A 25154-nucleotide genomic window follows, 5' to 3' on the forward strand; every position below is an offset into this window, starting at 1 on the left:
ACAGTGTGATCTGAAGAACCAGGAGAACCAGATGAGAGGACCAACAGGACCAGGAGAACCAGACGAGAGGACCAACAGGACCAGGAGAACCAGACGAGAGGTCCAACAGAACCAGGAGAACCAGACGAGAGGACCAACAGGACCAGGAGAACCAGATGAGAGGTCCAACAGAACCAGGAGAACCAGACGAGAGGTCTGACAGAAATAGGGAAATCAGACGAGAGGTCCAACAGGACCAGGAGAACCAGACGAGAGGACCAACAGAACCAGGAGAACCAGACGAGAGGTCTGACAGAAAGAGGGAAATCAGACGAGAGGTCCAACAGGACCAGGAGAACCAGACGAGAGGACCAACAGAACCAGGAGAACCAGACGAGAGGTCTGACAGAAAGAGGGAAATCAGACGAGAGGACCAACAGAACCAGGAGAACCAGACGAGAGGACCAACAGGACCAGGAGAACCAGACGAGAGGTCCAACAGAACCAGGAGAACCAGACGAGAGGTCCAACAGAACCAGGAGAACCAGACGAGAGGACCAACAGAACCAGGAGAACCAGACGAGAGGTCCAACAGAACCAGGAGAACCAGACGAGAGGTCCAACAGAACCAGGAGAACCAGATGAGAGGTCCAACAGAACCAGGAGAACCAGACGAGAGGTCCAACAGAACCAGGAGAACCAGACGAGAGGTCCAACAGAACCAGGAGAACCAGACGAGAGGACCAACAGAACCAGGAGAACCAGACGAGAGGTCCAACAGAACCAGGAGAACCAGACGAGAGGTCCAACAGAACCAGGAGAACCAGACGAGAGGTCCAACAGAACCAGGAGAACCAGACGAGAGGACCAACAGAACCAGGAGAACCAGACGAGAGGTCCAACAGAACCAGGAGAACCAGACGAGAGGACCAACAGAACCAGGAGAACCAGACGAGAGGACCAACAGGACCAGGAGAACCAGACGAGAGGACCAACAGGACCAGGAGAACCAGACGAGATGACCAACAGAACCAGGAGAACCAGACGAGAGGTCCAACAGAACCAGGAGAACCAGACGAGAGGACCAACAGAACCAGGAGAACCAGACGAGAGGTCCAACAGAACCAGGAGAACCAGACGAGAGGTCCAACAGAACCAGGAGAACCAGACGAGAGGACCAACAGAACCAGGAGAACCAGACGAGAGGACCAACATAACCAGGAGAACCAGATGAGAGGTCCAACAGAACCAGGAGAACCAGACGAGAGGACCAGGAGAACCAGACATCCACAGTGTGATCTGAAGAACCAGGAGAACCAGACGAGAGGACCAACAGGACCAGGAGAACCAGACGGGAGGACCAACAGAACCAGGAGAACCAGACGAGAGGTCTGACAGAAAGAGGGAAATCAGACGAGAGGTCCAACAGGACCAGGAGAACCAGACGAGAGGACCAACAGAACCAGGAGAACCAGACGAGAGGTCCAACAGAACCAGGAGAACCAGACGAGAGGTCCAACAGAACCAGGAGAACCAGACGAGAGGTCTGACAGAAAGAGGGAAATCAGACGAGAGGACCAACAGAACCAGGAGAACCAGACGAGAGGACCAACAGGACCAGGAGAACCAGACGAGAGGTCCAACAGAACCAGGAGAACCAGACAAGAGGACCAACAGGACCAGGAGAACCAGATGAGAGGTCCAACAGAACCAGGAGAACCAGACGAGAGGTCTGACAGAAAGAGGGAAATCAGACGAGAGGTCCAACAGGACCAGGAGAACCAGACGAGAGGACCAACAGAACCAGGAGAACCAGACGAGAGGTCCAACAGAACCAGGAGAACCAGACGAGAGGTCCAACAGAACCAGGAGAACCAGACGAGAGGACCAACAGAACCAGGAGAACCAGACGAGAGGTCCAACAGAACCAGGAGAACCAGACGAGAGGACCAACAGAACCAGGAGAACCAGACGAGAGGACCAACAGAACCAGGAGAACCAGACGAGAGGTCCAACATAACCAGGAGAACCAGATGAGAGGTCCAACAGAACCAGGACAACCAGACGAGAGGACCAGGAGAACCAGACATCCACAGTGTGATCTGAAGAACCAGGAGAACCAGACGAGAGGACCAACAGGACCAGGAGAACCAGACGGGAGGACCAACAGAACCAGGAGAACCAGACGAGAGGTCCAACAGAACCAGGAGAACCAGACGAGAGGTCCAACAGAACCAGGAGAACCAGACGAGAGGTCCAACAGAACCAGGAGAACCAGACGAGAGGACCAACAGAACCAGGAGAACCAGACGAGAGGTCCAACAGAACCAGGAGAACCAGACGAGAGGTCCAACAGAACCAGGAGAACCAGATGCCGTCCTGCTTTTTTCTGTCCGAGCTCGTTTTGGACAACTGCTTCCCCAAACAAGCAGATGTTTTTGGTCCGTTTCATCTTTGGTTCTCTCCTGAAAGCGCCGTGTGTCAACCATAACAGAAGGGGGCGGGGCATTTATCAGCATTCCTGCAGGAATGTTCCAAATTCCTGTGTTCTGTGTGTTTGAATGAATCAGGGCAGAAGAACGATGTCAGATCCCTCCAACGATCTTCTGATTTCCTCAAAAAGATACTCTGGAAAACCTTCCTTTGACGTGTTGTTGGGACCAAATGACCATCAGATATTTCTAAATCTGTCATGTTTGCCTCACAACTAAAGGTCTTGTTTCAGTTTGCAGCTTTTTTAGGATTTTAAATACTTTGTTTTTGCCTCCAAACACACAAATGTACACACACACACTCACACACTGATGGGACACACACTCTTCCACTGGACGTTTTCCACAGACGACATGGTGGACAGACTGGCAGAAGCACGGGGGGTCGTACATGTTCTGGGGGTCCGTGGCTCTCAGAGGAGCCGAGTCCGAGCCGGGCTGAACAGAACCACAGAGGAGAGTCCTCCTCAGCGGTCCAGCTTTGTCCATTGGTAGTGTGTGTGTTTGTGTGTTGGTGTGTGTGTGTGTGTGTTAGCGTTCACAACAATGAGAGGAGGCGCAGCAGCGCCGGCAGGACGGACACACAAACGCACAGGTGAGGGCCCGGAGCAGAATCCCCGCCGCGGCTTCTGGGCCCCGCCGGGTCCTGGGAGCCGATTGCCCCCCGGGCCAGCAGAGACTGTGGGGGGGAGGGAGGGGGGTTAGAGTTCAACCACAGAGAAAATGTTCTACAAACGTTCTGAGTTTTCTGACTGAAGAAACAAAACGGATTTTTTAAAGAAGAGAATTTCATGTTTTCAATAAATCTGCTCAAACATCGGAGTGAGACTGAAATAGAAATCCAGATGTGTTTTTAATAATCAGCTTGTTCCTGTGATGTCATCAATGCAGATCAAATCTAACGGTGTTTCTCTCGTTTTTATGAACTTCTGTTTGCTTCCATCGACGCTCCGAAGGATCGATTCTGTTTGATTTTTGCAGACGTGGAAAACGAGGAGCCTGTAATTTGTGCGTCTTGTTGATGTCAAACACAAAGCGTTGTGTCTGCTGGCCTCTGCGGCAGATTCAGACCTCAGCGTGTCATTTAGAGTCACGTCGGGGATCTGTCATTTTGGGGGGGTTAGAATTCCATACCAGCAGCGATTCTCTCTAAACTTCTTTTTTATCAACCACTGAACACCCAGGTGGGGGAGGGGCAGCTTGTTCTGCAGCTTCAGGTGAAACTCTTCCAGGTCTGTGAACTCTGCTCACATGAAGCTGATGAACAGCTCAGTCAAAGGGAAACCGTCGTTTGTTCAGACAGGAAGTGCTGCTCAGTTTTCTGTCTCTCACACTTTTCACAATGTTTGACGAGAACTCACCTCCTCGCACTCGAACTCCTCCGAGGGGACGCACTTCTCCCCCCCATCCTGCAGAAAGGAGAAGTTTGCATGAAGAGATTCTTTTCCAAACCTTCACTTTCATCGGCGGTCTGAGCGCGCTCAGTTTGGAGTACGGATTTGCAGACGTCACTGAAGCTTTTCTGAGGATTTCTGGATCAAAAGTGAGTTTTTCTTTGGAGAGCAGAGATGATCCTGCAGCGGTGAGCCTTCTCTGAGTGGATGCAGTCTTTGTTCCACCTTTAACCTCTTGACGCCGATCGATGCAAATACACATCAGACCACTTCTGCTCCAAATGCACCTGAGATACGGTCCATTTGTTCCACTACTGGCTGGTGAATTGGAAATAAATACAGATATCAGGAGGTCAAACGTCCCAAGCGTTGAGGATTCTGTTCTTGTTCCTTCTACATCTATCACGACAGCTTCCTGCTCCTCCTTGTCCAGCACTACCCCGTCTTCTCCTGACCGTTACCATTTGGTCTTCCTGTATCTGAAAGTCCGTTTGGAGACGTTTCCCATGTGGAGACCTCCAGTCCCCACTTGGCACAGATGTTTCTGTCCGTTACGTCAGCCTCTTGGTTATAGCCTTCCATGAATTCTCAGCTACTAGCATCTTCCATCCTCCTGTTCTTTGCTTGATGGTCTTGGGGAGTCTTTGGCCTTTACCTGGAGTCCTGCTACTGTGGTAGATCTGGACTTGTCCTTGTTCTTTGAACGTTCTACCTTCATCAGTGCCTCTGTTGTCCAGACACTGCATTATCCAAAGTCAGCCACAGCTGCCGACACGGGGGGGGGGGGGGGGGGTATATATTGTCTGGGGGTTTGTTCTTCATTGATGGTTCTTGCTCTTCCACATGTTCGTTCTTAAGGATTCTGCTGCTTGACGTATTCACTACGCATGTCCATCACTTGGAGACGTCTTTGTGATGTAATCCTCTTCCGTGTCTCGGGGGGCTGGATTTGGGACGAAAACGTCCATCATTGTAACCAGGATTCTTGTCTCACTGTCACTGCCAGCAGAATATCTGATGACCGGCAGGGATGAGGCGCTGATCGCCCGGACTGTGTTCCTGCCATTCAGTTCACTTCTCAGGACCCTAACACAGGTGTGTCTTCCAGTTCCCGTGAGGTTCTTAAGGTCACCTCAAAGGACGTCATGAAAATGGAACATACCAATCTAGGGCACGCGGTACGTTTATCATGAAGTAAGGCTAATGGAAGTTTAGACACTCTGGTGTGTCTTAATCACAACCACACTTATGACTTGATGCAGTCTGGCGGTTAGAAATGTGGGAATTAGCCAGTCAGAGTGTAGTTTGTGTGGACATCCTATGGACACTTACGGATCACCTGCACACCCTGTCTGATAGAAGGATATGTGTGAGGAAAAGGGGAGGGGTAGTGGGCACAGGCAGCGAGGAGCGCAGCCACAATCACGCAACACCTGGATCATGGCTGCTGTTGGATCCCTCATCTCATGCTAATCATGTCATTATTTACTAACTATTGTAGATATTTTGATGACGTGTCTTTTCTGTGGTTTAGTTGGTGTCAGTATTTTACAGAAAGACAGCAGGAAAGCAGCTGCACTTCATGACATCATAAATAAACTATAGATTATTTTTATGAATGGACGGAGGTTTTTGGAGGATTTTTACTGTTGGTGTTGCACAAAATTAGAAAAATGCCAAATAATTTTGGAGTACCGTATTTTCCGGACTATAAGTCGCACCGGAGTATAAGTCGCACCAGCCCAAAAATGTATTATAAAGTAGAAAAAAACACAGATAAGTCGCACTGGACTATAAGTCGCATTTTGACGGGAAATTTACTTGACAAAATCTGAGACCAAGAACTAATAAGTTCCATAACCTCATATGACACAATCATAGCAGATTGTTTATCTCATAATTTCACAGTAATTCTTTCTCATATTTATTTATTCCTTTCATGAAGCATCATCGCCCAACTAATACTCTGTTTTCATCCTGTATTTGTAGAAACGGTTGTCATTTTTATTGCATTTCTGAATCTATGAAATCATTGGAAAATAGAATATTATGTTGTTAGCCTTCAAGATCTTAGTGTAAAAAAAGGTTTGCTGATTCTCTGAGTCACTTAACATACCTCATACATCAAATTGACCCAGGAACATCATCTCTGTTACTCACAAATGAACATAACAGGAGGGTAAACAATGTATTTATTTCAATTTAGTTCTAATATAAGTCGCTGCGGAGTATAAGTCGCACCCCTTGCCAAACTATGAAAAAAAGGGCGACTTATAGTCCGGAAAATACGGTAATCTCAGTGATGAGTTCTATGGTTTAGTTTTTAATGTTTTATAAGACCTAAAAATGATTTTCACAATAACAGGTTTTAAACAAATCAAATCCTCTGATCTGTTTCACAGAGACACACACAGGACCAGAGACACACACAGGACCAGAGACACACACTGGACCAGAGACGCACACAGGACCAGACACACACACAGGACCAGAGACACACACACAGGACCAGACACGCACACAGGACCAGAGACGCACACAGGACCAGACACACACACAGGACCAGAGACACACACACAGGACCAGACACACACACAGGACCAGACACGCACACAGGACCAGAGACGCACACAGGACCAGACACACACACAGGACCAGAGACACACACACAGGACCAGAGACACACACACAGGACCAGACACGCACACAGGACCAGAGACACACACTGGACCAGAGACGCACACAGGACCAGAGACGCACACAGGACCAGACACGCACACAGGACCAGACACGCACACAGGACCAGAGACACACACACAGGACCAGAGACGCACACAGGACCAGACACGCACACTGGACCAGAGACACACACTGGACCAGAGACACACACTGGACCAGAGACGCACACAGGACCAGACACGCACACAGGACCAGAGACGCACAATTTAGGCCCCCTGTGTGACTGACTTTGACCCCCCGGTACTAAGAGTTATAAAATTCATGCATTTTTTGTGTAAATTGACCAAATACAGATGGGGAAAACAAAAGGATGTCGTCAAAGTTGTAGTAGGTAGTGTAGAACAGCCACTACTCTCCCCTCACTAACCACTGGAGTGAAATAGCACAGCATCACCTGTGCATTATCCTAATGAATGCTACATTTACCTCACCCACGATAATGGTACGTTCCATTTTCATAACATTCCTTGACCATCCGAGCCTGATGGTAGCTGCCCTCCCCTTAAGGTGCAGCCGCTCCTCTCTAGGACCCTCCACGGACCGGACAACCCAAAAAACCACAGAACCCGTACGGGTCGACCCCCCCATACATGTGCATAGGACCAATTTGAATGAAAGCTTGTGCCCCCCTCCTCACCTGCAGGTTAGCGCATGTGGAGAACACGCAGGCCGTGTCCAGGGGCTTGATGGCCTGGAGTGAGGGGGCAGGTTTGGACATGACTGGCGGCCGGGCGGGGGCCAGAAAAGTGGACGGGAGCTCGGTCACCAGGGGCCCCCCTCCTTCTGCTCCGTAGCCGAAGGACAGGATGGCGTTTTCTGAAGGGGGGGGGGGGCACAAACAGGATTCAACATGTAAGTCTGATGTTCCTGAACGTCAGTTGATGATGTTTTCTGTTCAATCGTCTTTCTTTGTCATGCGTGACGTTTCTAAAGGGGTCTGTGGATCAATCAGAGAATCAATAATTATGGATCCATTCAATAACAGCTTTCTGGAACAAATGATCAGACATGACTTCTGTTCATCAAGCAGCCACGTGCACGTGGCAGGCGTGCACGTGCCGAACTCACTCAGGCAGGTGTTGTGGGTGAAGTCGCGGTGGAAGGCCTCGCACTGCGCCTCCTGCTGGCCGCCCCCCCTGCAGCTGCACCACAGGCTGATGCTGATGTTGCTGGGACTGTTGTCGCTGTAGTTTGGTGTCACATCTGAGCCTGGGGGGAGGGGGGCATTAAAATGAAGATCATCCAAAAGGAAAGAGAGAGAGAGGACTTCAGCGGGGGTGGGGGTGAGTCACCTGCTTTCATATTAAATCCTCAAATGAGACATTTCCCTCTGAATCTCTGACGTTTGCCCCCCCCAGGCTAAAACAGGCCCCTGACTCGCCCCCTCCAGCTCAGTCATGCACGAGGCACGTGCACATACCTATGAGGCCCACGTAGGACATGAGGCAGCCGTGGTAGTTGTCGTGGGGGCAGCTGGTGGCGGTGTGGGGGGTCACCTGACAGTTTGTGTGGAAATCCGCCAGCCGAGACCTGCAGAGAAGAGACGTCAGAGGACCCAGGTCTGACCCCCCCATGAACTGCAGAAACAGACGACCACATGTCTGTTCTGAAGCTCCAGCATCACAAAAACGCAAAGCTTTGGTCAAGTGACTGTCCAGTTTTCAGGGTTTGAGTCCTTTGATCGTGTTTCTGTTTCTGATCCGTGTTACAGTGATGATTAGAGGAAACACGTTTGGGTCAGCCCCTCCCACGGCCAGCTGATGTCCCAGCAGTAACTCAGCCCCTCCCACGGCCAGCTGATGTCGCAGCAGTAACTCAGCCCCTCCCACGGCCAGCTGATGTCGCAGCAGTAACTCAGCCCCTCCCACAGCCAGCTGATGTCCCAGCAGTAACTCAGCCCCTCCCACAGCCAGCAGCAGTAAGTGGTGAGATCTGAATATTTGTTTGTCTCCTCGTTTGTCTCTGCAGTGATCTCAGTCATGAGTGGACGTTTCATGAATGAGCTGCAGATGCAGCAGGCGGAGACTTTAACTCTTCATCACCTGAACCAGAACTCCTCATCAGGACAGAAACGGGGGGGTCAGATAGAGGCGACACCTCGTTTTTTCAGCCGCAGTGTTAATGAGGGGGTGGTGTCTTTTTGACCTCCTCATAGCGTGCACAGACCTACAGCCACGTTAGGGGCTGAGAGGAGCCGGCTGTCACTCAGAGGGGCGAGCCCCCCCCCAGCCTGACCCTAACTGTCAGTCATGGGGTGTTACGGCTCCCCCGTGTCATTTAATTAGCACGTCTGCATTAACAGGGATTAAGGCAGACATACCAAGTCCTGCTTCTCTTTGATTTCTCTGATTCGTGTTTATGGTGAAAAGGAAGCATTTATTCTCAAACGCCATTGAAGCAACATGCAGAGGAACGTTTGCACATGCGTGTAGCTCTTCATCTTTAGTTTCTCTTCAGAAACTAAACACAACAAACAACAAAAGGAGCCATGAACCCGATTTGGGAATTCATCAGAAATTGGAATGAAAACAGGGACATTTAAGGACCTCGATTTGACATTTACCAACTATTATTTACACAATAAAACAAATGTTTTAGACCAGAAGGATAAAAGCATCAAAAGTTCAAAAACACAAAATAGAACCAAATAGTTTTGTTCCGTTTCTAATCTTTTTATAATTGAAATGAGACAAAACTTAAAACTAATAAAGATGTAAGGACGCGGTTTAAGAGAATAAATCTTCAATATTTTGATGACGTCATGTAGGAACTCTAGATGTCTTGACTCATCATTAACATCATTTTGACAACTTTATATTAAAATGTGAAATTCTACTTCTATTTCAGGACATAATGTTTCAATTGATCAAATAAAAATATCTAAATATGAAAGTTTTTAGCTCATTTCAAAACGTATCCTCTTCCTCTATTGGTCAATAGTTTCACCTTTACAAAGGGAAAACAGATTTGAATCTTGTTTCTTTAGGACATTTTTATGAAAACGATTCTGTTCATTTGTTTGTGGGTCTCATCGCCTTTCAGAACCACTTTTCAAGAGTTTGTGAGTCCAGAATCCAGAACTCTGTTTCTGAAGGTAGAATCTGCAGGTTCTACCCAAAGACTGAAAAGGAAATTTCATCTGGTTTGTTCAACGTTTATCTGAGAAATCTGCCGACTCAGCTGGAAAAGCTGGGTCCGGTTCCGGTTCCGGTCCGGTCCGTCTCATCCTGAGGAAACCCTCCTGCTGGAGAGCGAAGGAACGTTTCATGGGAGCAGAACCGAAGTGAAGCGTCAGCCCAACAAAACAGAACCAGCGCTGACACGGCACTAAAGCCCACACCAACGCTGACTCAGCAGAATCAGGAATCAAAGCTGTTGTTCTCCTGTTACACAGAGGAGACGTGCACGGACAGGGCTGCGCATGTGTCGTGCACGGACAGGAGTGCGCATGTGTCGTGCACGGACAGGAGTGCGCATGTGTCGTGCACGTCCCTCCAAGTCAGTCAAATTTGGTTGAAATGACCTTTTTAGGACCTTCAGAGGTCGAACAGACATCAGGCTCTTCCTGTCCCACCAGACCCTATAAATACCCCCCCACCCCCAGCTCATCTATAATGAGTCTTCCAAACCGGGGAGGGGGCAGAGGGAGAGCCAATCTATAGACGGCGGCGCTCCATTACACGGGCAGTGAGGTGAGGTGGCGGCGTGATGGAAATAACTGCCTCCTTTCTGTAGGTCACAGAGGACGACCCCCCCCCTCCCAAAAACATCTCCCATTCATCTCATTTTTCTCTGCTCTCATCTGAAGGCATCCTTTCATGGGGGGGGTCACATCTTTTCAGATATTCATTTGTCACTTCTAGATAAATGTTTCCACGCTGCAGTGAAGGCAGCACTCAGGTCTGTGATGTCACACAACCTAACCAGACGTCTCTGATGTAATTTCGGGTCAGACTTACACAGCTTCATGCTGGAAACCTTCACCAGCGATGCGTTCAAAGACAGCTGGGAAAACCTGACGCCGGCCACACAAGAAGCTGGAGCTTCTTCTTTGTCAGTATTTTTGAGGAAGCTCTTAAACCCTCATCACCTGTCACAACGCAGGCAGAGAGGAAAATGGCCACGCCTCTCAGGCCCTGGAGGAGGGGCTTATAGTTCAGACGCCGTGGTGCATCCATTCGTTCAAACATTTGTGGAACTTAAAATAACCAACTGAAAATGAGCTAAACATTTAGGTTGAAACGATGTCAAAACACGGTTTCCACGGTGATGACACCAACAACCCGGTTCTGCTCCTGGTGCTGCTCTGCCTGTGACCAGGTTCCAGGAAGACTCAGAACCTGTGGAACAGGAGAACCCAAACATCTGTATGTTCTGCTATAAATCTGTTTATGCTTCGATCCAGACGAATCCCTCCAGAAGCCAAAGGACCAAACGGTTTGTTACCATGGCAACCTTCCTTCCTCCTTTACCATGAGGGACACTGAGGCTAACAATTAGCAGAGAGAGCGTGGGCTCATGACGTCTGAGAACAAGCGCTAATATAAAGAGTTTAACCTTCAAACCCAAGAGACGCTCCCACACGCTGCCTTCAGGGGCGCGCGGAAACCCCACCGCCTTCAGAGCCTTTATCAAAGCAGCTTCGCTTTGAATACAAAGACAAACATGAAATTATCCAATTGTCTCCAGGTGATGGACGCACGCCGCCACAGCCGCTGTCAGAAGGCACAGCGCACGTGAAGCTCGTGCACGAGCAGATGACTTCACTGTGATGAAAGGCGCAGAAACAGCCTGCAGACTGAACTCCAGCCCTCACTTTCCTCTCATTACAACTTTGATCTTCGACCGATTGGAACCCGTCCTCTTCCCCACTTCTTGGTATTTGAACATGTGTGGGCGGGGCCTAAGTTACAGCAGGGATATTAAAACCCGAGCACTTAGAAAGGTAACGGGTGGAGCATAGAGGAGCTCTGTAAAGACGTTACAGGAACAGAATTCTTGTTTTTAGGAGAGAGATCCGTGTTTTCTGCTCCATTACACAAATATATCCTTTAAACACCAGAAAACTGGATTACCTGGATCCAGCAGAAGAACCTCATCGTCCCCTTTTATCAAACCCAAAGTGATTCGGATCAGAAGGAATAAACAGAAACATTCCTGAATGACCAGAATCACCAGGATCATGTCACCTTCAGGAATCATCTGGAGGAGGATCCAGTTTCTGTTCTGTGCATTCTGCTCACCTGCAAAGGGCATCGGAGCGACAGGTGTGCCGTTGCTCCAGGCAGCCGGGCCTGTGTCTCTCCTGGTGGGAGCAGGACGGGACGATGGTGCGGCGGCGGCGCTCGGCGCACGCCTGGTCCGGACACGAGCAGAACAGCAGCGGATAGCTGAGCTCCCAGGAGACGCGCTCGAAGAACTGCCGCAGAGCCTGAGGGCAGCAGAACACAGACCGGATTCAGGCTCTGGACACGCCCCTGCTGATGGATCCAGTCAGCGTCACAGAGCAGGAGGATCTGCTGCTGCTGAAAGAGGATCTGCTGCTGCTGAAAAAGGATCTGCTGCTGCTGAAAGAGGATCTGCTGCTAATGAAAGAGGATCTGCTGCTGCTGAAAGAGGATCTGCTGCTGCTGAAAGAGGATCTGCTGCTGCTGAAAAAGGATCTGCTGCTGCTGAAAGAGGATCTGCTGCTGCTGAAAGAGGATCTGCTGCTGCTGAAAAAGGATCTGCTGCTGCTGAAAGGCAAGGCAAGGCAAGTTTATTTGTATAGCACAATTCGTACACAAAGTAATTCAAGGTGCTTCACAAAACAGAAAAATGCATTAAAATCACAATACATCATAGAAATAATCAACATAAAATTTACTTTAAAAGAAAAGGAAAAAAAAAAAAAAAAAAAAAAGATTTAAAAAGAAAGGAAGGAAAGAAAGGTGCAGATAGTACCTTTCAGTCATATACACGGCTAAACAGAAATGTTTTAAGTCTAGATTTGAACATGAACACAGAAGAGGCCTGTCTTACGACTTCAGGGAGGCTGTTCCAGATTTTAGCTGCAGAATATTGAAACGCTGATTCCCCTTGTTTAGTTCTGACTCTGGGAATCAACAGGAGGCCGGCCCCTGAGGTCCTCAGAGTACGAGATGGTTCATATGGCACTAACATGTCAGAGATGTACTTTGGTGCTCGGCCATGGAGAGACTTGTACACAAGCAGAGCTGCTTTGAAGTCTATTCTTTGAGGTACAGGGAGCCAGTGCAGAGACCTGAGCACAGGACTAATGTGATCATACTTCCTGGTTCTCGAGCAGCAGCATTCTGGATGTACTGAAGCTGTTTTACAGCTCGTTTGGAGAGGCCGGTGAGCAGGCCGTTACAGTAGTCTAACCTGCTGGAGACAAATGCATGAATAAGTATCTCCAGGTCTGGCTTTGACACTATGTTTTTGATTTTGGCAATGTTTTTCAGGTGGTAAAATGCCGCTGATGTTACTGACTTGATATGGCTGTTAAAGTTCAGGTCAGAGTCCATGATTACCCCTAAATTTCTGACTTGATTTGAGGGTTTAAGAGACAGAGAATGAAGGTAGCTGCTGACAATTTCTCTTTGTTTCTGTGGGCCAAAAACAATAACTTCGGTCTTGTCTGAGTTTAGCTGGAGAAAGTTGTTCTGCATCCACGCGCTGATCTGTTGGAGGCAGTGGTTGAGAGAATCCACCGGCCCATATTCACCTGTTGTCAGTGACACATAGATCTGAGTATCATCTGCATAGTTGTGATAAGATATGTTATTGCTGCGTATTAACTGCCCTAGTGGCAGCATGTAGAGGTTGAACAGAAGGGGTCCCAGGATCGATCCCTGGGGCACACCACAATTCAAGCCCATGTAGTCTGAGACACAACTCCCAATTTCAACAAAGTATTTCCTGTCTTCTAGATAAGACTTGAGCCAACTTAGGGCAGATCCAGAGATGCCAACCCAGTCTTGGAGTCTGTGCAAAAGGATCCCATGATCAACAGTATCAAAGGCAGCGCTCAGGTCTAGCAGGATTAAGACAGTGACTTTGCCATCATCAGTGTTCAGGCGGATGTCGTTGGTTACCTTGATAAGAACAGTTTCTGTGCTATGATGGGGTCTAAAACCTGACTGGAAAACATCAAATGAATTGTTTAATAAGAGAAAATCAGTGAGCTGTTGGTAGACAACTTTTTCAAGGACTTTTCCTAAAAATGGCAGATTAGAGATAGGTCTGTAATTATTCAGTACAGTGGGATCAAGACCGCTCTTTTTCAGGAGGGGTTTAATGACTGCAGTTTTTAAGGCCTCTGGAAATATTCCAGATTGAAGAGACATGTTAACTATTTGAGTAATTGATGGCAACACACTGTTCAGGACAGACTTTAGAAATCTAGTGGGTAACACATCAAGGCAGCATGTAGACGAGCTCAGACGGGTGATGGTCTCTTGGACAGTTTGGTCAGTGACAGGTACAAAGTGAGTCAGCTTAGAGTGAGTAGGTGGCCGTTCGATAGTTATATGATGTGGAGTTGATGGCTTTTTTAATGCCCTGAACCTTGTCATTAAAAAATACAGCAAACTCATTACATTTGGGTGTGCAAACCAGTTCTATTGGTAGCTGGGTTGGAGGGTTAGTTAATCTGTTAACTGTTGTGAACAGGATACGAGAGTTGCTGCTGCAACTTCCAATGATTTCAGAGAAGTACCTTTCCCTTGTTCTGCATAAGATCTGGTTGTAAGCGTACAACTCCCCCTTATATATTCCATAATGAACCTGGAGTTTGACTTGCGCCACTTTCGCTCGGCTCTGCGGAAAGAGGATCTGCTACTGCTGAAAGAGGATCTGCTGCTGCTGAAAAAGGATCTGCTGCTGCTGAAAGAGGATCTGCTGCTGCTGAACGAGGATCTGCTACTGCTGAAAGAGGATCTGCTGCTGCTGAAAAAGGATCTGCTGCTGCTGAAAGAGGATTTGCTGCTTCTATAGGAGGATCTACTGCTGATGGAAGAGGATCTGCTGCTGCTGAAAGAGGATCTGCTGCTGCTGAAAAATGATCTGCTGCTGCTGAAAGAGGATTTGCTGCTTCTATAGGAGGATCTACTGCTGATGGAAGAGGATCTGCTGCTGCTGAAAGAGGATTTGCTGCTACTATAGGAGGATCTACTGCTGCTGGAAGAGGATCTGCTGCTGCTGGAAGAGGATCTGCTGCTGCTGAAAGAGGATCTGCTGCTGCTGAAAGAGGATCTGCTGCTGCTGAAAGGGGATCTGCTGCTGCTGAAAGGGGATCTGCTGCTGCTGAAAGGGGATATACTGCTGCTGAAAAAGGATTTGCTGCTTCTATAGGAAGATCTACTCCTGCTGGAAGAGGATCTGCTGCTGCTGAAAAAGGATCTGCTGCTGCTGAAAGAGGATCTGCTGCTGCTGAAAGAGGATCTGCTGCTGCTGAAAGAGGATCTGCTACTGCTGAAAGAGGATCTGCTGCTGCTGAAAAAGGATCTGCTGCTGCTGAAAGAGGATTTGCTGCTTCTATAGGAGGATCTACTGCTGATGGAAGAGGATCTGCTGCTGCTGAAAGAGGATCTGCTGCTGCTGAAAAATGATCTGCTGCTGCTGAAAGAGGATTTGCTGCTTCTATAGGAGGATCTACTGCTGATGGAAGAGGATCTGCTGCTGCTGAAAGAGGATTTGCTGCTACTATAGGAGGATCTACTGCTGCTGGAAGAGGATCTGCTGCTGCTGAAAGAGGATCTGCTGCTGCTGAAAGATGATCTGCTGCTGCTGAAAGGGGATCTACTGCTGCTGAAAGGGGATATACTGCTGCTGAAAAAGGATTTGCTGCTTCTATAGGAGGATCTACTGCTGCTGGAAGAGGATCTGCTGCTGCTGGAAGAGGATCTGCTGCTGCTGAAAGAGGATCTGCTGCTGCTGAAAGAGGATCTGCTGCTGCTGAAAGAGGATCTGCTGCTGCTGAAAGGGGATATACTGCTGCTGAAAAAGGATTTGCTGCTTCTATAGGAGGATCTACTGCTGCTGGAAGAGGTTCTACTGCTGCTAGGATATACCGGATACTAGGATATTAGGATATAGGAGGATCTACCATTGTGGGATATAATGTTTAAGCAGACTGGATGGCATGGAAAAGGTAAACAGATTATTTAAATCTCATCTTTTTTAATCTCCACACACACTGAAAGTTTTCTCCTGAAACAAACAAACTGTGGATCCATCTGAATGTCACACTTGGGATCATCCCAAGATCCACCCACCTTCTGACACCGCTTTCTGCTGCATGGCTCCTGATTGGCCACAGAGGACTGTGGGGGCGTGGCCTTGCTGCAGATGGAGTTGTAGGCGAAGCGCAGACGTTTACACGTTTCGTTGAGGTTGCAGGCTTTAGTGGCATCCAGACAAGGATTACAGGGTTTCCCCGCCTCGGAGCAGGGGCTCACCTTGGACAGAGACGAGTCTGAGGAGGAAGAGGAGGAGATCGAAGGATGAAGCAGACCCGCACAATAACAACAACACAATGTTGGATCAGTTGCTGAACTGAGATCAGAGTGAACAACTACATGACACACAACCAGAACAGAAACACACAACTAAAACTAAAACACACAATTCAGAATTCTGGGTAAGGAAGGCAGACGGATGCGCATCAGCAAACTGGAACATCTGCGTCTGAGTTCCGATAATTTCCAGAAAAGGATTTTCTTGGAGACGGCTGCTGCTCTGACGGTTCATAAATGATGAGACACGTCGGCCACAGTCGGAGAGCAGCCTTTAATGAAATGTCAGGCTGTGGAACCGTCTCATGAAATTGTTTTCCCGCCACAACGTGCTGTAAAACAGAATCAGAGGAAGTCTGACGGCGAGGAAAACATCTGACAGCCGCTCAGAAGCTGCTGCAGTGACATCAAATGTTTAGATTATTCAATGAATTTTGGACGTAAAGGTGTGTCCACTGAGCTGACGTCATGTTAGAGGTCGTTCAGATGTTTCAGGATTCCATATTTCCAAGGAGAGGTGTGAAAAGAATCAGAGTTGTCATTCATAGGTTTTTTTACAGAGAAAATTATTCAACTTAGTCTTTCAGGTCCATCAGCTGCTGGATGAGATCAGGTGATGCTCCTCGTGTTCTTAAACGGATCCTTTTATGACCAATCAGGGTCATCCTGGAAAACGACTCCATCGTCTGCAAACCTGATGACTTCCTTTTGGTTGGAATAGACTGAAGTCGTCTTTGTTCCACCTGTCGGTTTCCCTTTAAATCCTCTGAAAACCATTATTTTCCTCTGAAGGAATTAAATGCCGTCTGAGTTTTTTCTCTTTGTTGTTTCCTGTTGATCTGCAGCGGCTCATCAGAGTCGTAAAACCGATTTTTTACTCAACAGAATCAAACACAAGTCCATGTTTCCTTCTTATCTTTCTTTTCTGTTGCTTTTTCCTGTTGCAGACACAGCAATGAAGCGTCTTCTAAGTGAGATCTTCACATGTATTCCAGCTAAGAAGTGAAGCTCTAAAACTGTTTGTTCTGCCTTTTATGTAACAGCAGCTAAACCTTTATCGCCGCTGACAAAGTCTGCTCTGATGGGTCACGTTTGGTGGAGACTCAAACACCTCCTGGCATTTTAGTGCCGGCACACACACACACACATGCACTCACACACACACACACATGCACTCACACACACACACATGCACTCACACACACACACATGCACTCACAAGTATGCAGTCCTGAGCCCCTCAGATAAACAGCAGCCGTTTCCAGGAAAAGGCTGATCATGAATGAAACGAGCGGCTCTGCTGCTACTGAGCTAAATGAAACCGGATCGTTGACTTTCCTTGTTCCTGAGCATAAAAATAGGAACGCCCTAAGCCGAGAACGCAGAGTCAGGACTCTCTTCTTCACAAGGATTCAGCTTTCCTAACGGTTCAGCATGCGGACCGCCTCACAGAACCAAGATGACCAGAACTGGAACTGAAATTCTGACTGACTCCTGGCTGATGATGATGAAACTACCAAAAATACCAAAAATCTGAGCCATAACAGAGAAACAATGTTTATTAAATTATGTAGACGAGCAAACACCAGAAAGATGCCCACCGTGAGAATCTCTGGTTCTGATCCATCCACTCATCGTCTGAACCTGCCTAATCCCTTTTGGGTCACAGGAGTTCCGGAGCCTAACCTGCCTTCTGTTGGGTTCATCCTGGACTGGTCGCCAGTCCGTTGCAGAAACACCCAATCAAATGGTAAATGGTGTATACTTCTATAGCGCTTTTCACACACACAGTCACACACACAGTCACACACACAGTCACACACACAGTCACACACATTCACACACACAGTCACACACACAGTCACACACACAGTCACACACACAGTCACACACACAGTCACACACACACAGTCACACACACAGTCACACACACAGTCACACACACACAGTCACACACACAGTCACACACACAGTCACACACAGTCACACACACAGTCACACACACAGTCACACACACAGTCACACACAGTCACACACACATTCACACACACAGTCACACACACAGTCACACACACAGTCACACACACAGTCACACACACAGTCACACACACACAGTCACACACACAGTCACACACACAGTCACACACACAGTCACACACACAGTCACACACACACAGTCACACACACAGTCACACACACATTCACACACACAGTCACACACACATTCACACACACAGTCACACACAGTCACACACACAGTCACACACACAGTCACACACACAGTCACACACACAGTCACACACACATTCACACACACAGTCACACACAGTCACACACACAGTCACACACACAGTCACACACACAGTCACACACACAGTCACACACACACACACACACACAGTCACACACACATTCACACACACAGTCACACACAGTCACACACACAGTCACACACACATTCACACACACAGTCACACACACATTCACACACACAGTCACACACACAGTCACACACACATTCACACACACAGTCACACACACATTCACACACACACACACACACTCACACACACAGTCACACACACATTCACACACACAGTCACACACACAGTCACACACACATTCACACACACAGTCACACACACAGTCACACACATTCACACACACAGTCACACACACAGTCACACACAGTCACACACACAGTCACACACACAGTCACACACACAGTCACACACACAGTCACACACACATTCACACACACAGTCAGACACACAGTCACACACACATTCACTCACACAGTCACACACACAGTCACACACATTCACACACTGATGGCGGCTCCGCTGCTGAACAATGGCACCAACCTCCCACCAGAGGCAAGGTGGGGTTCAGTATCTTGCCCAAGGACACTTCAACTCATGGGCGTGCAAGGCAGGAATCGGACATACAATTTTACAATCGTGGGTCGACCGCCCTACCGCTGCACCACGGCCGCCCCGAACTCAAACACACTCATGTTAACGTAGGAACTATTAAGAAACATCAGAAGAATCACAAGAATCCTGTTGTTGGACTGTGGGAGGAAACCCCACACGTCAACGAGGAACAATTTCTATAGCAGCGGTTCTATGTGCTAAATGTCTTTGATCGGATCGGATTAGAATTGAACCCAGAAAAACTTTATGCGATTACAACAAACGTTTACATGGGTCACACGTTTGTTCAGAACACATCATTTGGACATCATTATTATTTTTATTAAGAGCTTGTTCACTAATGATCTCTTTTAATCCGTGTTTTTTTCTTGGAGGAACAGAGCTGGAAGAAGGGTCAGGATTAGGCTAACACATGCTAACAGCATTTAGCCTTTGAACATAAATCCATGCAGTCAAAGCCTCAGTCTGCATCTTAGCTGAACGTAAACATGTGGGAATCACATCAGCCTTTATTCTGTCTGGACACGACTGGAAACACAAATTCATCTGATTGTTTGCTCGGTTTTCCAGGACTGAGCGGCATTTCTGCTTTTGTGCATTTCCAGAGCCGCTCCTCTGCTCTGAGACCTGGTTCTCCTGAGTCCAGCAGAGCGGCTGGCCAGACTGTGGTCCGAAACCTCCGAAGCGCCACACCGTAACAAAGTGCCTCCCCTTTGCCCGCAAACACAACGCTAGGAGTCCGGCTGCTCTGCTCAGAGACACGCTTCACACGGGTGCAGCAGCCGCTCGGTCCTGTTCGTGCTCCTCCTCTGGAGCGCCGTCCCGTCTATGCATGACCTAAACCCGCCCAGTAATGACCAACGATCGGATCAGCAGAACCACCTATCTCCATCAGAATGAGTCTGATCGGGTCAGAGTATTATGAACGGCGTGTTTACATGAGACGTTTATCCGATTACTTTCGTCCAGGTAAACGCAGCTGGTGACTTATTATCCTATGTTTGATGTAACTTTGTATAGATTCAAATTTCTGTTGTTTGCCTTATTTTTGTTTAATTTCTGCTTTGAATACTTGCACGCTCCACACAGAAAGCTCTCAGCTGGGATTTGAACCAGGACCTTCTTGGTGAGAGTGCTGACCACTACACCACCATGCAGCCCTTGACATAAATGTTGATTTATAAAAAGGAGCTCTCCTCTCTGCTTGTACTTTGGTTTTTACAGCATCACCCTTCCCCCCCCTTCACCTGTGCTGCAGGTGTGGGGGGGGGGTGGAGCTGCAGGCACATCTCCATGCAAACATGGCTGTGGTTCAGTGGACAGTGACATCTGAGCTTCATCTGTGATGCTTCCCTGCAGCTCCTCAAAGCTGATCAGCATTTTCCTCTCCCAGAAGCCGACAGGAGGAAGGGGCGGAGCCTCCAGGTGAGAGGTCAGATACTGTTTCGTCTCTCTGTCGGTGAAATGGATCCATAAACGGACTTTTCAGCAGACGCAGAAAACATTTGCTCTCCTGCAGACTCTTCTCTAAGCAGATTTCTGTGAATGACTGTTGCAGCTGTGGAGGAGCTCTTGTCTGAAGATGCGTCATCATCAAGGTCGCAGTCAAAGGAAAGTGGCTCAGATTTATGAAGGCGGCGTTACAGAAAGCCTCAGCAGCGTCTCCGTGATGGATGAGGAACCAGAACCTCCATCAGCAGAGTCCAGACTTTTTTCAATCTGGGGGATTGAGTTCGAATGACAGACAGGAAGTGACATCATACAACACTTTGAGATCCCTCCATTAAGGATGGCTTTTCTTGATGTTCAATCATCACTGCGTTGTATCTGAACATGTGGCTTCAGTCAAACATCTCAGAGCTCCATGTCTGATCAGAGCCAAGGCCCCCTAGTGGTGGAGGTTAGAAAAAATAGGGTCAATAGGTGGATGTGGGGGCGGGGCCTCAGCGGGGAGATTTCACCTGGTTAGGAGAGGCCAAAGGTCAGGTGCTGCTCCTGATCAACATGACACTGACTGCTGCAGCAGCAGAGACCGGATCTGCAGAATCCATCGTTTCTACATCCATGCTTGGAAACAGCCATTGACTGTTTAGGAGAACTGGACTGAGGCTCTGCCTCCCCCGTCTGTTGGTTTTCATCGCCATGGCAACCATTTCATGTTTTGGTCGTCTGGGAGAGACGAACAGGTTGATGACATTTTCAAATGAATCGACAGAAAAACTTTTGGATTTTCGTGGCAACAAAGGTCTTTTTGTTAACCACGCCCACATTTCTAATATGGTCATATCGTCTGTTATTTATAGTTTTTGTCCTCTGATTTGACTGATTTCAACACTTTTCTTCCTGTTTTTGTGCACAAACTGATCCTTTACAGACGAAACCCCAAATCCAACCCGGAGCCAAAACCTGCACCAACCAAAACGGAGGAAGACCTCAAAGCTTCTGATGGAAACGTCTCTCTGCTACAGCCTGGGTCTGTTTAGCTCCGCCCCCATCCTCCATCAGCGGCGGCGTGATGGTAGAGGGACGGCCGTGTTTGAAAAAGGAGAGCAAACTGGGGAGAGCACTGGGGGGGCAGAACGCCGGCCAATCAGAGCGTCGCCCCGGGTCGTCCCGTTATCTCCATCACACAGTTCTACAGAACGAGCACAACCCTGCACTGCACACACACACACAGACACACACAGAGACTCACACAGAGACACACACAGAGACTCACACAGAGACACACACACACAGAGACTCACACAGAGACACACACACACAGACACACACAGAGACTCACACAGAGACACACACAGAGACTCACACAGAGACACACACAGAGACTCACACGGAGACACACACACACAGAGACTCACACAGAGACACACACACACAGACACACACAGAGACTCACACAGAGACACACACACACACACAGAGACTCACACACAGACACACACACAGACACACACACAGAGACTCACACAGAGACACACACACACATAGACTCACACAGAGACACACACACACATAGACTCACACAGAGACACGCACAGAGACTCACACACAGACACACACACAGACACACAGAGACTCACACAGAGACACACACACACATAGACTCACATAGAGACACACAGACACACACACAGAGACACACACAGACACACACACACCATCAAACACACACAGCTTGGTTAAACATCTTGTGTCGGTTCCTCGGATCCGTTTACAAGGTCAGAGTGAGGGAGCTGTGTGGGGGGAGGCGGGTGCAGGAGAAGGTCGGCGCCCCCCATGTGGAGCAGCAGCGTTCCTGTCGGGTCGGACATCAGCTGCTGACCTGCAGAGGTTTGGTTCTGACGCTTTTCCCACCTGCAGCAGGTAAACGTGGAAAAACACTCCCAGCTCGCTCTCTGCTCTGTCAGGCGTGACGGAAAGGTCATGGGTCATGCTCTCCACGCCAGCGGAGGGGGAACCATCAGAACCACAACAAGAGGGGAGGGGGGATCTTCATTGGGGAGTTAGGAAACAGGAAACGCCTCAGAAGATCTGTGATCTGATCAGTTCTGGGTTTACTGATCCAGAGCAGAATCTCTGCAGAAACCCCACGGGGGGGGGGGGGGGGGGGGGGGGGGGGGGGGTTGTTGTTGAGTTCAACCGGCAAGACTGTCAGGAAACACTTTCCTTCCTGGTGTAACAGATTCTCACCATCATTCAAGATAAAGTTTATCTGGAAATGTTCTGATCCAGCAATGGTACGTTCCATCGTCATGACGACCCTGGAGGCGGTCACACCTGCACTCGCTGATCTATGACCCTCCACGGACCCACATGACCCGCACAGCTCCACCCTCCATGCGGGTCATGTGACTAAGGCTGTTCTGATCGAACGCTCTGGCTCGGTTCTGATTCTGCTCAGATGATCAGAACCTTTGACAGAATCGACGCTCCTTTAATGACCCGAATGAAAGTGAACGTTTGGTTTCTGCTGTTGTCTTTTGCTCTCAGAACCTTTTCCCCCACAACCGGGTCTGCAGCCTCAGGTCTTTCTGTCGACCCCTCAAATGTCCCGGTTGAACCACATCCTGACCGAACCCCCCCAGGAGGGGCTGCGTCAGGAGGAAGCGTCTTACCCCCTCCCCCACGCAGACAGATTATCTGCCCCGCTCTGTATTCTGCTGCCACCGACTCTCCTGTTTCTGCTTCTGTGGCTCTCAGCTCAGGTTTCCCCTCATCTGACCCCCCCCCCCGGTAAAACTTTATTGATCCGTTTGGGACATTTTTCCATCGCTGCTCTGGTTTTTCTCTAACTGGTTGAGTTATGAGGAGCCAGGAGGAGTTATGAGGAGTTATGAGAAGCTAGGAGGAGTTAGGGGGAGTTATGAAGAGCTAGGAGGAGTTAGGGTGAGGTAAGAGGAGCCAGGAGGAGTTAGGGTGAGGTAAGAGGAGCCAGGAGGAGTTAAGGGGAGGTAAGAGGAGCCAGGAGGAGTTAGGGGGAGTTATGAGGAGCTAGGAGGAGTTAGGGTGAGGTAAGAAGAGCCAGGAGGAGTTAGGGTGAGGTAAGAGGAGCCAGGAGGAGTTAGGGGGAGTTAGGGGGAGTTATGAAGAGCTAGGAGGAGTTAGGGTGAGGTAAGAGGAGCCAGGAGGAGTTAGGGTGAGGTAAGAGGAGCCAGGAGGAGTTAGGGGGAGTTATGAGGAGCTAGGAGGAGTTAGGGTGAGGTAAGAGGAGCCAGGAGGAGTTAGGGTGAGGTAAGAGGAGCCAGGAGGAGTTAGGGGGAGTTATGAGGAGCTAGGAGGAGTTAGGGTGAGGTAAGAGGAGCCAGGAGGAGTTAGGGTGAGGTAAGAGGAGCCAGGAGGAGTTAGGGTGAGGTAAGAGGAGCCAGGAGGAGTTAGGGGGAGTTATGAGGAGCTAGGAGGAGTTAGGGTGAGTTATGAGGAGCTAGGAGGAGTTAGGGTGAGTTATGAGGAGCCAGGAGGAGTTAGGGGGAGTTATGAGGAGCTAGGAGGAGTTAGGGTGAGTTATGAGGAGCCAGGAGGAGTTAGGGGGAGTTATGAGGAGCCAGGAGGAGTTAGGGTGAGTTATGAGGAGCTAGGAGGAGTTAGGGTGAGTTATGAGGAGCCAGGAGGAGTTAGGGGGAGTTATGAGGAGCTAGGGGGAGTTATGAGGAGCTAGGAGTAGTTAGGGGGAGTTATGAGGTGCTAGGAGTAGTTAGGGGGAGTTATGAGGAGCTAGGAGGAGTTAGGGTGAGGTAAGAGGAGCCAGGAGGAGTTAGGGGGAGTTATGAGGAGCTAGGAGGAGTTAGGGTGAGTTATGAGGAGTTAGGGTGAGTTATGAGGAGCTAGGAGGAGTTAGGGTGAGTTATGAGGAGCCAGGAGGAGTTAGGGGGAGTTATGAGGAGCCAGGAGGAGTTAGGGGGAGTTATGAAGAGCTAGGAGGAGTTAGGGTGAGGTAAGAGGAGCTAGGAGGAGTTAAGGTGAGGTAGGAGGAGTTAGGGTGAGGTAAGAGGAGCTAGGAGGAGTTAAGGTGAGGTAGGAGGAGCCAGGAGGAGTTCGGGTAAATTATGAGGAGCTAGGAGGAGGCAGCGATCTGGTATGATGTTGGATTACCCCAGAAGACCGTTTTTTGGCGGCGTATTGTCGGCTCGTCCGGTACGAGGACCAGCAGCTGCCAGATTGACGGATGGAACGCGTTCCAGCGAGGGAGGGGTAGCGCCTCCCCACCAGAACATTTTCTTTTCTTTGTTAGCACGACTGTAAATATTTTGGACTTTGGGAAATGGGGTTGTTGGGTGTAGTTTGTCACAAACAGGCGGTTATGTTGGTATCTATGATCAATATTAGTGTGTGGATTATTTTATATTTAATGCCCCTGCCATAGAACGCCGTTGTGACATTTCCTTCACTGAGTGGAGGGCGAATTGTTACACATGTATGTCTAGCAGACTTGTCAAACATGAACCACAGATGTGTAACTTTTACACATATCATGTTCAAATTACGTAATGAACGCACAAATCACTGATGAATTCCATATAAACAGCTCAATAATCACACACGGTTCATGATATGTGTTACTTTCCGTGTTCTTTGCGTGGTTCATCCGTGAAAATG

The 25154-nt window shown here is 48.8% G+C and overlaps 1 protein-coding gene across 1 annotated transcript in view; it reads right to left on the reverse strand.

The window, feature by feature from the left end:
- Positions 1-984: 984 nt before the first annotated feature.
- The window catches only part of gfra2b (GDNF family receptor alpha 2b), a 58036-nt gene continuing 33866 nt past the window's right edge, over positions 985-25154 (reverse strand). The window contains exons 4-10 of the mRNA XM_023960923.2: positions 15883-16082; positions 11848-12035; positions 8025-8134; positions 7673-7813; positions 7242-7420; positions 3833-3880; positions 985-3150 (exon numbers count right to left, since the gene is read on the reverse strand). Coding sequence (XP_023816691.1) covers positions 3010-3150; positions 3833-3880; positions 7242-7420; positions 7673-7813; positions 8025-8134; positions 11848-12035; positions 15883-16082 — 1007 coding nt within the window. The 3' untranslated portion in view covers positions 985-3009. The remainder of the gene's footprint in view (positions 3151-3832; positions 3881-7241; positions 7421-7672; positions 7814-8024; positions 8135-11847; positions 12036-15882; positions 16083-25154) is intronic.

Source organism: Oryzias latipes, chromosome 12 (assembly GCF_053564925.1).
Source record: "Oryzias latipes strain Hd-rR chromosome 12, Olatipes_Hd-rR_3.1".
Taxonomy (NCBI): domain Eukaryota; kingdom Metazoa; phylum Chordata; class Actinopteri; order Beloniformes; family Adrianichthyidae; genus Oryzias; species Oryzias latipes.